Genomic DNA, 14517 nt, shown 5'->3' with positions numbered 1-14517 from the left:
GATTGGCTCAGTCATTTTCATGTTGATAAGTTTCCACCTGTGCAAAGTTTTATTTCTATTTTTATGGTGAAGGCACTTAGAAAAAACGGTGAGAAAGAAAGAAGACGGGCGCTGAAGAATCAGTGTATGGTGCAGGAAAAAAAGATGTTCTACAAAGCAAAATATGTTGGTGCAAGATGCAGCTATCTGCGCCGAGGTGACATGTCTGTTCCGTGATGGAGGAGCCAGATGGACACTGATGACTGTTGGACTGCGAGAGTACTTGCTGCTGACGTGAGGTAGGCAGTCTCAGTTTGTTTTGGGGTTTGATAGTAGGTTTATATTGCATAGTGGAGGTTGATTTTCTGTCTCCAAATAGTTGCTTTGCTGTTAATAATCTGCTTGTTTTTAACTATTGTGACACACACGCACACACACTTTACTATTTTTTAATGGTACTGCAATTATTGATGATATTTTGAAAAACACCGAGTATCTAAATGTGCATACATGTGTGAGCACGAGTATTTTGCACGCCATATACTGTGGTTGGCAGTATACAGGCTTTCCTGGCCTAACATTGTTTTGATTCAATGCAGATGATGCGTCTTTGGTCTTCAGAATCATCGGATTTTCTTTTGGTGTTGAAAACTTCGATTTTCAATTTTAATAAATAATAAAATACAAACAATGAGCCACGGTTGATGTTACTCGAATATATGTTTAATACAATACACATCTGGCGTCAGAGAAGATCTTAGAATGTGTACATGGACACATACTAAAAACTTGAAGAACAGATGTTTGACGTGTATTTCATACGCCACACAGAAGCATGTGCAACCCTTGGTCCAACCTGTTTAATGGGTTGATCAATATTGGGGTTTTTTTCAGGACTGATACAGATTATTAGTTATCAGTGAGACCAATAACTGATACTTGGAACTGCTATGTATTTACAATAAAAATGGAAATCTTTATGTCAATATTTAGAATTTGGAATATGACAAACTTCAACACAAAACTTTGCTTAAATGCCTTTAGAAAATGTTTGATCAAAACTGATACGTTCAACATCGTATACAGCAAGTTCCCAGCAACTTTTTTTTTAAAATTTAAATAAAAATATAAACAAAGTTTAAGTTCCTCCCATGCTGACACTTTCTTTGCACTCTTTAATTAATCAATTTTATTGTTGATTATTAAAATAAAATGCTGATACAGATAATCAGCAAAATGCCAGATGTCGGCCCCAATAATCGGCCAGGTCTATAATCTGTCTACCCCTACTGTTTAACACAAGAGTCTGAAGATCTGAAAGATCGTCTTCAACCATCAGAGCCTCCTGACATCCTGCATGCAGACATACTGAGGCCTTTGAAAATACTAAATCATGGCCATAGATGAATCAGACATTCATACAGTTACTATTGTAATACACGATGACACTCATATACATTTACATTGAATATTTTTTCCAAGACACAATTATACCAAAAACGGTATTAGTGTTAAATTTTTTGCTCATGCCCAGGGCCTGTGCAATGCAGAAGTCCTGAGCAGAACTCTGCCCCTTGATTTCACCTCCCGAGGCTCTTCTATGGCTCCCAGAATGTTTTTCGAATGGCATTAAGGGAAGAATTTCCAGATTATGCTTTGGAAATGCTTTGTTTTGCAATACTTTAGCAAAATGGGGATGGGGATGTTTTGTACCTTTTCTCTGTCTTTCATTGTGATTCTGTCAAAGTCTATTTGCACTGATTTCTGCCATTTTTCTAAAGCTTTGCTCTTATTTACTCCATTCAATTGACCATAGAGAGAGAGAACCAAGGGAGGTAGTTTATATTTTGGGTGAACTGTTCCTTGAATTATCCCCTACCCATATCCCCACCCCACTACTATTTGCCCAGTCCCTGAGACTGAATGAAAGCCAGCATCTCAGCTCATGCCTGGACTTCTATTTTGATTTAGTACAGCTTGCACACACAGTAGGAGTGGGAATAAATTGGAACACAAGATGGCATATGATATGATAAGAAGGAGAAGTGTAGTGATACAGATGATAGATTGTCCAATCGAATGCCCTGTGCATGCTTTGACCTGTTGCTTTGCTGTGACCTGTTGTGGTAGTGCAGATCTATCAGTACAATAGCGTCTTTGTATTTACACCTAATGAATGAATGATTTTTGTGTAAGCCTTACATAGATAATCCTGCAGGTTCAATACTTCAGAACTCTGCAATAAAAGTATTACCATTATTCTGTAGGTATTCCTCATTTACCTTGTTTTTTACATGCCCTCTCTCCATCACACTACTTCTTTACTTTTTAGCCTATATTTGTTTTTTTTTAAACGAATTGAACTGAACTTTACGAAGCAACTCTCAGATGTTAAAATAACCCCTGTGAATTTTTCATTTTGAATTAAAAATGTTAGATATAATCATATTTCTTTTTCATTGTTTGTTTGCTTAGTAGACTCAAAGTCCTGACCCTGGTTGAGACCATTGGCTTTGGCTTGTTTTTGCTGAGAGATTCTTTATGATGCTGAACGATACTTGGGTTTTCTATTCACAATCTAAGGTAAACAATGTTTGATCACTTTATCAGCGTTCAGCCTTTTTTGACTGAGGAGTATTATAGAAAAATAGTGAGAGGCTGTTGCTATTGTAGAAATGTTCTTGAATTGAGTTGCAGCAGTTAAAGCAGCAGCTTTATTGACCAAGCAAATAGACTTGGAGTTTAAGGTGAAGTTTGGATGGATTTAGTGTAGATGGATTTAATGGGATCTAGCGGTGAGGATTGCGGATTGCAACCAGCTGAAACTTCTCCTGGTTAGAATTCCTTCGGTTTTCATTGTTAGGAAGGTTTTTATTCATCCGCAGAGGTCTCTTCCTCTCAAAAAAAAAAAAGACCCAGGTGATTCAAACCAGTAAAAGGAAAAACAATGACAAAAAACAAAACAAAAACTAAGTTAAGCAGTTTCATATTACAAGTCAGTTTTTCTCAGATGCCGATGCAAAAATGGGAATGCCCTAGAGCCACTGTGTGGTTTTTCTGTTTTGGGCTACTGTATAAGCATTTTGGTGCAATACCGCTCATTCAAAATATAAAAACATAATTAAGGATGCAGATTTACAATGAAAGAGTAAAGAGATAAAATATAAAAGGTAAAATAAAGTACTAAATTATTTGAGTTTTTTTTTTTAGATAAAAATCACCATTAATAATATTAATATTATATTATAATTTCACTGAAGAAAACATACATACTACTTTATTAAATTCCATTTCTGCCAATATATTCCCCCTAAATCCTGCACACTGGACCACTAGCAAACAGTAAGCTAGACTAACATGTAAGCTACATGTGCAACATTTAAGGACTGCTGTTCAGCTACATGTTACGGAAAGCCATTAGCCACTGATAAGTGCAGAAAAAGTACTGTAAATTTTTTTAAAAAACTACAAAAAAACTAGATAGTATTTAACAACGTTTTTTTTTTTAATGAAAATGTATTTTAATAGGCTGAGTTTTTGACCTTTCCATGAATAAGTGAAGATCACCAATGCATTAATGAAATGTCATATCTAAGTGGATGTGTGATTGTGCACAACAGCTTCCCTCTCCCCTCCCTCTCCACGTGAAACATTGAAGGAAGGCAGTAATTGCCGAGGATGCTAGTAAAGAACCAGTGTGTGCTGTTATTTAGAAATGCCATCAGTGGGTTTGTGTGTGTGCATGTAGGCTTGCACTCCGTGCGTTAGCGGCTGTGTGTGTGGGTGTTTGTTTATGTGCAGTATAGGCAGCAAAGAAAATGTGATGGCGATACAGACAGCAGGCTGATAGATCATTTAAGCTGCTGACAGACATCTACTACTAATGTGCTGTAGTTTAATTGAGCCAGACTGTGTATCATCATCCATTACTGCGCTTTATTCACCCTGACCTCTGACCTCCAAATGCCCATGAGTGAAAGAAAAGGTTATATGTTAATACAGACTTTCACGACATCTTGTCCTATGTGTTGCAGAGTATCCATGGCAACCAACATGTGCTGAGGCTTTGGATATATACTGTATAATAATCAACAATTAGAAACCAGCAGCCTGAGGAAAAGCACAGCATCTTGTGGTTTCAAAAATGATAGAGGTACAACTCATAAATTCACTGTGTGGACAGGGGGATGGTACAATCTTTTTATATGACAGAGAGAGAAAGAGAGAGAGAGAGAGGCAGGGGACTCTGAGATAGCAGGAACCATGGTGAGCAGAGTTACACTGACTGAAGAGAAGCTGAGGTTTCACAGTGATACTGGAGCTGTGCTGAGAGCAGAGGGATGCGCAACCGACTCAATACTGAGAGAGAAGCTTTAGGGAACTGCAACGCTTCCGAGCTCTCCTCCTCCAAAGAAGAAGAAATAATGCAAGTTAATGGTTTCAATGTAAAATAGAAACAACTCTCATTGAAACATTCTGGAAGAGTTTGAAGCAAGCCCAAGGAGAGGCATTGGGTTTTCTTTCAGGTTGTCTTTGGGGAATGGTGAGGAACTGCTGGAAAGTGCTGTTTGAGAGTCTGCAGTCTCTTCCTAATCTTTTACAAGATGCCTGTGATGAAAGGCCTTCTCGCTCCACAAAACACCTTCTTGGACACCATCGCAAACCACTTTGATGGCACTCGTGAGTATATTTTTGGGGAAGAGATTTCCATGCTGCCCCACTGTTGTCCTTGGATATTTATGACTTTTATCTGTGCGGCTTGTCACGGTGAATAATTCTTGCGTATGCCAACTGGTAGTATTCCAAGCTTACAATTTAACTGTAATGTGTGGGACGAACAACAAATTAAGTGCATCCTTTTGGGTGATGGACATCATTGCCTTTGCTGGTTCTTTTGGCATATCATATGGTCACAATACTGCAGTCAGTGTCTTTCACACTTTTTCTCCAGAGATACACATAATCAAATTAAAATTGTGATGTGTGCAAATAGGTTGCTCTTCGTTCAAAGCTTTTAGGAGTTTAGCCTTTGGCACTTTTGTAACCCAGTTCAGAATTGTGAGTGACTGGCGCTGAAAATCACCGCTGTCGACAAATGTGTCCAACAGCAGTGAGATCCAATTATAAGACTGCAAGCTGTGACAGTAAAGCAGAACTACAGTAGAAATGGAGATGGACGGTGCAGTCCAGGGTGATGAATTGGGACTGAGGAGCCACTTGTTGAGTGACAGAGCTGCTTATTAGGAATGTTCACTCTTGAGATTCATGCATGTTTCAGTCTTTTTTTCAAACAAATACTTCAACAGCAACATAGCTATCTAACTTTTTATTTTATTTTATTTTACAAATTATGCTATAACTATACATTTGTCTTAAGATGTCTGTGTGGTTTTTTTTTTGCTTGGTGTTTTGCTTCATGCGTTAGGATCTTAGTTTGTGTGTGTGTATATATATATATATATATAATTACATTTGAATTGCAAGGTCGTAATTGCCAAAAACATTTGATTTAATGCCATGTATCCATTTTTTTTCTTTTGTCAAAATCAGTCAAGCCCTTCTGTGGGAAAGCTTACATTTCTGATGTTTCCCTTTTTACTTTATACCACTTATATTCTGCACAGGGCCACATATTATACTTACCTGCATTGCTTGAATAAGATAAAGATGATTTGTCCAAAAGTTTGTCTTAAATTTGGTTATTACAAATATCTGATCTATTTTGATCTAAATTATCTAATTATCTGCAGACACCCTGGGAGAGGCACAACAAAATGGATTGTCCATGACAATGAGGCCACGGAGGTGTTAACTGGTGAAAATTGGCTTTTGCGGCTGAAAATAGATCAGTCTAAATCAGGACCAGATCTCTTTCAGCACAGCATCAGTCATTTAGTGCCTTTGTGATTCTACAAGCAAGCACATTTCTAAAAAAATTATTTGACCTTTATGTAACTAGAATAGGTCATTACAGGACACAAAAAACTTAATTGAAATGTATGACAGTTTTTACAGAATTATCTGTAAACTTGCAGTTAAACACTACAATGGCAAGAAATTTTAGACCCAAAGAAACAAAGTAATATTTACAAGATGTAAAAAAAAAATATATTTTTACTTTTATCTGTACCATTTATTTGAGCATTATTGTTTAATTTTTTAACCAAGATTATGCATCAAGAACTAGGTATGTTTGAAACTATTTTTCTCGCAATTCTGATTCTGATACTTGAACTTGTGTACCGATCCAATACACTGCATTAATAAGAAAATTTAAAAAATGAATACCTGTATACGGTGAACCCTGTATGGATAGAAAATGATTACAATCGTTGTTTGGCATGGCACAGGTTAAACCTCAAACTGGTGGATCTTTTTGTGTAAAATGTTGCCGAATTGTTGAAATTTTTTTGCTAATGGACAAGTGTTTACCAGGAATCAATTCTTTTTTGCTGCTCTAAAACAACAGTTGCCTGTGGCTGCACAGTGCAGCTGTGTAGGCTACTGTTTTAGTGCATCAAACTTGACATGGCAGGGCTTTCAATATCTCCACAGGAGTAAATTCAACTTTTAAATAAAACACAATTGCAAATTGGTTCTTCTCTTGCGCTGGAACTCTGGACCTCTCAGATAGTAATATTTATTCCCTGTTTGAAAATTCCATGCTTCTTGTTTTATGCAGTGTTTTACTCAGCACCATAGCTTTGCACAGAACATGCTGTACCTGAATATATATATTAGCTGACGTACCTAGGTGCTCCCTCAGAGACCTACACATGAACCATACCAGTCAGTGCTATTGCTATGTTTGAGTAGTCTAACAATTAGATAGTGGTTTGGACAGTAATGATGTTCACCCACTGTTCATTAATTTTGACCCCTGCTTTGTTGTTTTATGTTTGTTAAGTTCACATCTGTTAGTGTGCACCATGCCTCAGAATCAGCAGAGTAGAAAGTCAGCAAGCACTTGTCAGCTTTTTCCAGAACATGATGAAAAGTGTGACAGCATGTGTTTGGGTCAGACTGTCCATGTCCTTACAACTTATCAGATTCATGAATTCAGTGTGATGGCACTATCTCTGTCTGTATCACACACACAAACACACACACAAACAGATCTTCCACCTTGTCTTCATGCTGTCTCGCCCTCGCTCTCTGTACATGCACATGTATACATAGAATCACACATGAAGGAGCAGACATTTTCTCAGTCTTAGCTGCTACAGTACCTCTGCATCAGATTTGAAAGTGGGCGGATTGACCAAGGAGCCGAGTGGGAGGTGAAGGGGCCAACTGACAAGAGATGTCTTCAGAGCAGAGCAATATTCAGTCTGAGGAACTGCCTTGAATCTGTCTCACTTTAATTGGAAGCTTTTCTGTGTGATGACATCTCTATGAGGACACGGGGATTAAACTATTTCAACTCCTATCTCTTTGCAGGAGGAATAATACAAATATCCACAGTGTGAATGTAATTAGAGGCTAGGCTCAGGAGAATAGAGGTGGTATTCACACGGCCCTGATGTTGGAAGGGAAATTAATTAAAATGAATAATGCAGAGGCAAAAAGCCAGTCAAACATCATCAGAGGTTTTGCTCATCGTCTATGAAAGCAGAAAAAAAATACTTAAATTATTCATATCAGTTGTCACCTCCAAATATTGGTAATTATAGTCAGCTAAAGACAAAATTAAATCAGTTTTTTAGGGTAACATTTATGTTATCTAATTTTTCTTCGAAAACTGTGGAGTATCATAGTAATTGATATAATTGTAGAGTAGCAGCCATAGAAAGTTGTAGCTTTTTTTTTTTTAAACCCTTCCTCAACAGTCTCTTCTGCTAATTGCGTGTATTGACAATTACATCTTTGTCCTCCTTGTAGTGCTGTCATGGATAATCAGTGATAATCACTGCGTTTGAGTGACTGCAGTTGAACTGAAGAGAAGCATTAGGTGAATATGCTGAGTGGAACTGGAGATGTACAGATGAATAAGACATTTAAAATTATTTTACATTGTGTTCCATCTAGCATAGACATGAAACATTTACTGACAAGAATTTACTCTGAGTAAGTTTCACAGATAAACAATTTCTTTGGCCACTCAGCCGTGAACATGAAGCCATTAAAACAGGCTGAAAAAGAAAAAAAAGACAGGAGAGATGTGGAAGACTTTGATTTTAGAGACAGCACTTGCCAAATAGTGGTAAGGCATCTGAGCAAGATATCATTTGTTTGGGAAGGTCACAGCATCAATTTAAATATAATAAAGGCACATGCTAGTAGTACCTAAGTATCTGTAGCCAACAATGCTATATTTGCATTCTGCATTTATATCTTGGGCGACCTAGCAAAAATGACAAAAATGACGTTGACACTAAAGGGTCTGTTCAGCTTTTCTGCTGAAGTTTATGTACACTGTGTGCATTTGGCAGCTTTATACATTCTTAAGACTAAAAATAATGAGTCATCTAAGTCTAAAAGTAATAAGCCATCAGTGACTCACACCAGTCTGTGCTTGACCAATTCACCCAACACATCGTACTTCCTCTATGAACTATTATTCTTTATGCAGTTTCTGCCAGTAACTTTGTGATTTTTTCTTGTAAATTTACTACTGTAATCTTCGAGAATATTCGAGATTGGCTGGCACTAGCCCTGAGAGTGATCTCTTTTCCTGTTCGCAAAATTCAGCTATTAGTCTACAATTAAACACTGCAGTGAAAATATGTTAATAAAAACATTTCAGGCAAAAAAAGGGCGGTGCATCAACATGTGATATATATTTGATCAGCACCCCCTAGTTTTACTACTTGATTGGATTTTGGTCCTAGTTTGAGACAAAGAGGAGCTGGGTCGGGCTCTTGATCTGCTTGTATAGTCTTTGTGTCTGCAGTGGTGACATGGATGGGAGGCAAAACAAAAATACGGAAATCAGAGCAACAGCTATAATATGATAAATAGTACATTATATAGCTTACTATATGTAGAAGATCAGTTAATTTAGCAAAATCTGTGCAAAAGGCTTTAGTTTTAGCTAAGTAGTAATTTATTGGTACTAAATCCTCACTTGTAAGCACTTGAACAATTAGAGTCTATCAAACTGTTAAATGTGTTGAGTATGAATCAGAGTGGAGCCAATAATGCAGATTCTTTATTGGCTACAATCGCGTTTCAGAGGGATCAGTTTCTGGTGTCCCTGCAGATGCAAAGTGCAGCGTTGGCATATGTTTTCTGTCTTTCCTACACAAATTGCTATGGCAACATGTGCGTGGAAAGATCTTAATTTAGTTTCTTGTGAGATTAACTGCACACTTATCAGGTATAATATCCACACACATCACTAATTGCATGTCTTTTCCTCTGGAACAAACAGTTGTTAACACCCCCCTCCGTGCTGCCTCTGCTCGGTAATTATGTTCCAGTATAAAATAATCTGAAAAGGATCAGGTGAATCAACAGATGCATGTGGTATTATCAGCCTGTGTTTATTTCCTCAGTGTTAGGGACAAAACAAAGCAACACTCACATGAAAATGGGCTGCTGTACAGGTGTTGACTGTGCAGTATTATCATTTTAGTGCTTGAAAAAAATAGTTAAACAAAGATGTTTGTTTGAAATTGAATCAGCTGGCATTCAGTGAAAATGAGCATATAAATGAAAGTAGACACTCAGTCCATCTGTCTAAATATTGAACAATTATTTAAGGTTATGTGTAAGTGAGTGAAAGCAGATAGCAGTGAATGAGATTTTGCTTATATTTGTTGACAATAAACCCTATAGTGCATGGCCCTATATTATTTACTCTTACATCACATAAATAAAGGATTATATTAGGCAGGTTCCTTTCAAGCTCTAAATTCCTTATATGATAGCTCATCAAAAAGGAGGTATCTTTTGTCAGGTTTCCATGGACAGAAAGCATGCAAATAATTTTTTTGTGTTTGTGTATGTAACAGTCTTATAATAGCCTACATTAACAATAGCATCATGGTTGACCCATTTTCTGTTCACATGGCAGTCTGTCAAATCCTCCTAATAGATACATGAAGAAATGAAGAAACTCATGGTATGGAACAGCTCCGTTTTACAGCATCTTGCAGAATACGTTCAGTCATTTTTCTAGTTGCAGTTTCATTATCATTTTCTTCTGCTTCACCACCTACGCTTCCTGACCTGCAATGACTCCTTAATGCTCCAGCAGTTAGCAACAATATATCTTTCTTTTTTAAACTAAACTTTCATTTTCAAGTATCAATGAAGTATTCGCTTTCTCTCGCTTGCCTTATAGGACCTTGTGCTGTTATATAATATGTGAAATTGAACTTTTAGTAATAGTATGCTTCTTGGCTGTGTGAAAAAGAAAATGTTTCCTTGGCCTACATGATTTTTTTTATCAAGAGTATTGCCAGAATAAAGTATCAATCTTCGAAATAAATATAGCTTTTTTAATGCAAACAAATTTAACAGCAACAAGCATCTTCAGCTTATTTAATTCCCCACACATACTAATACATAGATACATACTTTAGAACATTTTAAAGCTACAGTTGGTAACTTTAATTTAAAAAATCCCTTTTTTTATATTTGCTGACACTGCCTCTGTATTCACAAGACTGGCGGGGCGGCTGTGGCTCAGAGGTAGAGTGGGTCGTCCTCGAATCAGAAGGTCAGCGGTTTGATCCCCAGCTCCTCTGGACAACATGTCGAAGTATCCTTGGGCAAGATACTGAACCCCAAATTGTTCCTGATGCTGCGTCATCGGAGTGTGAGTGTGTGTGAATGATTACTGAGTAGCAGGTGGCACCTTGTATGGTAGATCGGCCACCAGTGTGTGAATGTGTGTGTGAATGGGTGAATGTGACAATGTAGTGTTAAAATGCTTTGAGTGGTCAATAAGACTAGAAAAGCGCTATACAAGTATAGTCCATTTACAATTTGTGGAAAAAAATCTGTCATATTCCTTTCGCTTCTCTATTGTCTTGTAGCATTCCTAATGGCCATACTGCACATGAACAAAAACAACCAATCAGAGATAAGGAGTCCTTGACGTAACTTTCAATTATGTCAGTCACTGTTGGTGAACTGCAGTAAAACTGTCAGCTAGGCAGCGTTGATCAAATATGAATTAAGTGAAGCAAATTAAATTAAACTGACTAAAAATAAAGACTTCAGTTTTATAAAACTGCTAAATCATTTGTGGCTCACTCAGGAAAATAGTAAATTGTAATACACATAATTTTGGTGGTCTTACAGCTACAGGTGGACATTTTTATAAAAATTACTTTGTGTCAGAGCTTCTTAAAATGTCACTATAAAAAAGTACACGACAGTTAATTTAATTATTTAATTATTTATTATTTAATTATTTCTCACCTCAAATGTTCCCAGAAACATATTTTAGTTTACTGTTTAGCTGTAAAATGAGACACTTGGTTCTTTGTTGGTACCTCAGTCAACCATTTCCTCATGGCAGCCAGGTTAATGGTGTTCTGCAGTTCTGTATGTGGTTTGTCCAATCTGTGTCACTGTGCCTAGAAAAAGGCTTGTGGGCTTATTTAACTTACATTAATGCCCATATTCTGTTATATTTGTCAAATAGCTCAAGTGAAGTCTGAATCATTTATGAAGTGTAATCATTTATGTTGCACTGCATGTATAGTTTATGTAGACAGCAGTAGCCTTTTATGTACTGCATATTTGTTAACTGTTCTTTATGCTTATGATAAATAATATATTATATAATAAGGAGACCACCCCAGCAGATTTGGTCCCCCGATAGGGTGCCGGTTGGCCTTCATAGCATTATCTAATTCACAGTAATAGTAAAGTGATACACACAGGTAATTTTTGCACTTTTAGTATTCATGAGGTGCCAGAGTGCATAAAACAGCAGTAAAATAGAGCTTATTTATATATATATATTTTTTTTTAAAAAGTGCCAGTGGAGGATCTCCTGCATTCCCTGGCAGAAGTCCTTGCTAAGCCCCCGATGTCTTAAAACCTTAGAAATGTCCAGAATCCTAGAAACTTTCTAAAATCCTAAAAATCACCTAAAATCCTAGAAACATCCTAAAATCTGAGAAAATTTCTAAAATGTTTTAAACAACAAACAAAAATAATTTTCCTCAAATCCTAGAAACGTCATTAAGTCCTAGGAACAACATAAAATCCTAGAAACGTCCTAAAATCCTACACACGTATGGGGCTGCTGTGACTGGCATTCCATTTTCCAATGTAGCTCCTAAGTAAACAAGTGGAGTATTCCTGCCTTAGTCCAGAGGCTGGAGAACATTGCTGCGGAGAGGGATGGCTGGACCTTGTTTAGCCTACTGCCACCGCAACAAGACCCGCGCAATCAGCCGGAAAGGGATGAATGGATGAATATTTTATGTTAAGAAACTGTGTGCATGTGTGTGTGTGTGTGTGTAGTTGTGTAAATACTAACATCCACTGCACAACTGGTGGAGAGATGAAAACATGCCCTGCATGCTAATTAAGGGCCAAAGCCTCACTGAGACACGGGTCCCCTATGGAGCCAGCTGGACCCCCACATGTATCCTTAGACTTCATACACACCACCAGCTTATTTCAAAGCCCTCTCTGATGTACATTCGATGATTTCAGGGCTCGGAGCTGAAGGCAGATGGAGTGACTCAGAAAAAGGAAAAAAAAGTTGTTTTCTGTTGGTGCATCAACAAACAAAACAAATCTGGAGTGAAATCTGTGGAGGAATTGTGGAAAGAGAAGACAACCTGGTCGCCTTGTCTGAATGTTTCAGAGCTTTCTTTCAGAGCTGTAGCTATCTCAAGCTGTGCAGATGGAAAAGCACAAAATATTGCCTGTTGTTCAATCAGTCTTTTTTTCATCCTCAGGGTCACGCAGAAGCTTTACCTCCTACCTTTATTTCTATTGCAGACAGTAACTTCCTGCTGGGAAATGCTCAGGGTCGTCATGGCTACCCCATTGTGTACTGCTCTGATGGGTTTTGTGAGCTGACCGGCTTTGTTCGGACTGAGGTGATGCAGAAAACTTGCACCTGCAGCTTCCTCCATGGAGGTGAGACCAACGAAAGTGTAATCCAGCAGGTTGACAAAGCTCTGGAGGGCCAGCAGGAGTACCAGGGAGAAGTCTGCTTCTATCGGAAAAATGGTGAGGATACCCCAAAGTTGAGTTGGTCATGCACTCTGAAACACACACTTTTTAATATTGTATTTAAACCTAACCAAAAAAGTATTTCTACATGTCAGAAGTGATGATTATATGCTGTATTTAAACCTTTTTTAATTGTGGGGACAGTGAGGTGATGAAGGGGAAAAAACGTTGTTATTCCAGCATTAATAGAAATCCAATCACCATTTTATGGGAGAACTACAGTAATAATCTCAGTGTAATAATTTTTTTAATATCCTTAGGAAATCAATTTTGGTGCCTCCTGGATATTGTGCCAATTAAAAATGAGAAAGGTGAGGTGGTGCTGTTCCTCTTGTCCTTCAAAGACATCAGTGAATCATACGGGAAAAGTCATCACTACAGCCAAGGAGGCGGTGAGGCCTGGCTTTAGACTAATTCATCTTGAAAATGTTATGCTGCCATATTTATTTATACAATTTAAAGTTAAATGGAATATGGCACTTGTATTAATTCAGTGAGTGTGGTGATTTTGCTCACAGGTGTGTCAGAGGCTGCTCACCAGAGCAGGAAAAGCAATCGATCGCACTTTTCCCAAGCTCGAAAACGAGGGAGGACTATTCTGCACCACCTGACCAACCTTTTCAGCAAGAGGGGGAAAAGGAAACTAACTAATGTGAGTGCAAAACCCTCATTAAACCCACAATATATACATACAGAATGAGTCTTATTAGTTTATGACATTGCTGAGCCAATGTTTGGCTATTTTTCCTTAGAATCAAAGCATTTGCTGTCTTTAAACCTTTGAAACTTGAGCAAATTGACTTGATGTCTTTCAAAAACATGACAGACAAAAAATTAAAAACAAAATAGACACCAGAAACAGACATAAATTAATAATAACACTAAAATAATACACTATCCTGATATTTTACAAGCTTTAAAGACAAATGTTGCCAACTTATAAACATTAAGATTAAATACCCAACAAATTGTCATCATCATTAGGGTACCAGAACATTTTAGGGTTTTTAACATAAATATCAGGAGCTATTCTTAAATTACCATAATAACAACAATGCAGAAGAAAATGTGATCCAGCCTCTTCTCGTTTGTGTAATTCACACAACCTGTTTTACTCCTGGATGTTTTTAAATCTGCTAGTTTCAAGGGCCAGAGGAAAGACTTCTCTTACCAGCTGTGTAACAAAATGTGTAGCTGTGTGTAACTTGATTTGAATATATGTTTATAATTTTGGTTGTAACAAGATCTCTTTTAACATTTGGTCTTCAAATATAGCTAAAAACTGTCTTCTTGCTGTGTTAACACTGCATGATAAATAATTCCTAGACATATATATTGTACATCAGCTTCCTCAAAAACAGCCTGAGGGTCTGTAGTCCATAGAGA

The 14517-nt window shown here is 37.4% G+C and overlaps 1 protein-coding gene across 2 annotated transcripts in view; it reads left to right on the top strand.

Annotated features, from left to right (window-relative positions):
* The first annotated feature begins 52 nt into the window (after positions 1-52).
* The window catches only part of kcnh4a (potassium voltage-gated channel, subfamily H (eag-related), member 4a), a 28349-nt gene continuing 13884 nt past the window's right edge, over positions 53-14517 (top strand). The window contains exons 1-4 of one of the 2 annotated variants that reach the window (XM_088069357.1): positions 53-278; positions 12895-13128; positions 13392-13523; positions 13650-13783. In XM_088069357.1, coding sequence (XP_087925483.1) covers positions 12999-13128; positions 13392-13523; positions 13650-13783 — 396 coding nt within the window. In that variant the 5' untranslated portion in view covers positions 53-278; positions 12895-12998. Of the gene's footprint in view, positions 279-4327; positions 4660-12894; positions 13129-13391; positions 13524-13649; positions 13784-14517 lie in introns of those variants that run through there. The other variant, XM_042505236.2, reaches the window with a different exon arrangement.

The sequence above is a fragment of the Plectropomus leopardus genome, chromosome 18 (genome assembly GCF_026936395.1).
Source record: "Plectropomus leopardus strain MGB_pleo_1.0 chromosome 18, ASM2693639v1, whole genome shotgun sequence".
NCBI classification, from domain to species: Eukaryota; Metazoa; Chordata; class Actinopteri; order Perciformes; family Serranidae; genus Plectropomus; species Plectropomus leopardus.
This window is presented reverse-complemented; position numbering and strand designations above follow the sequence as displayed.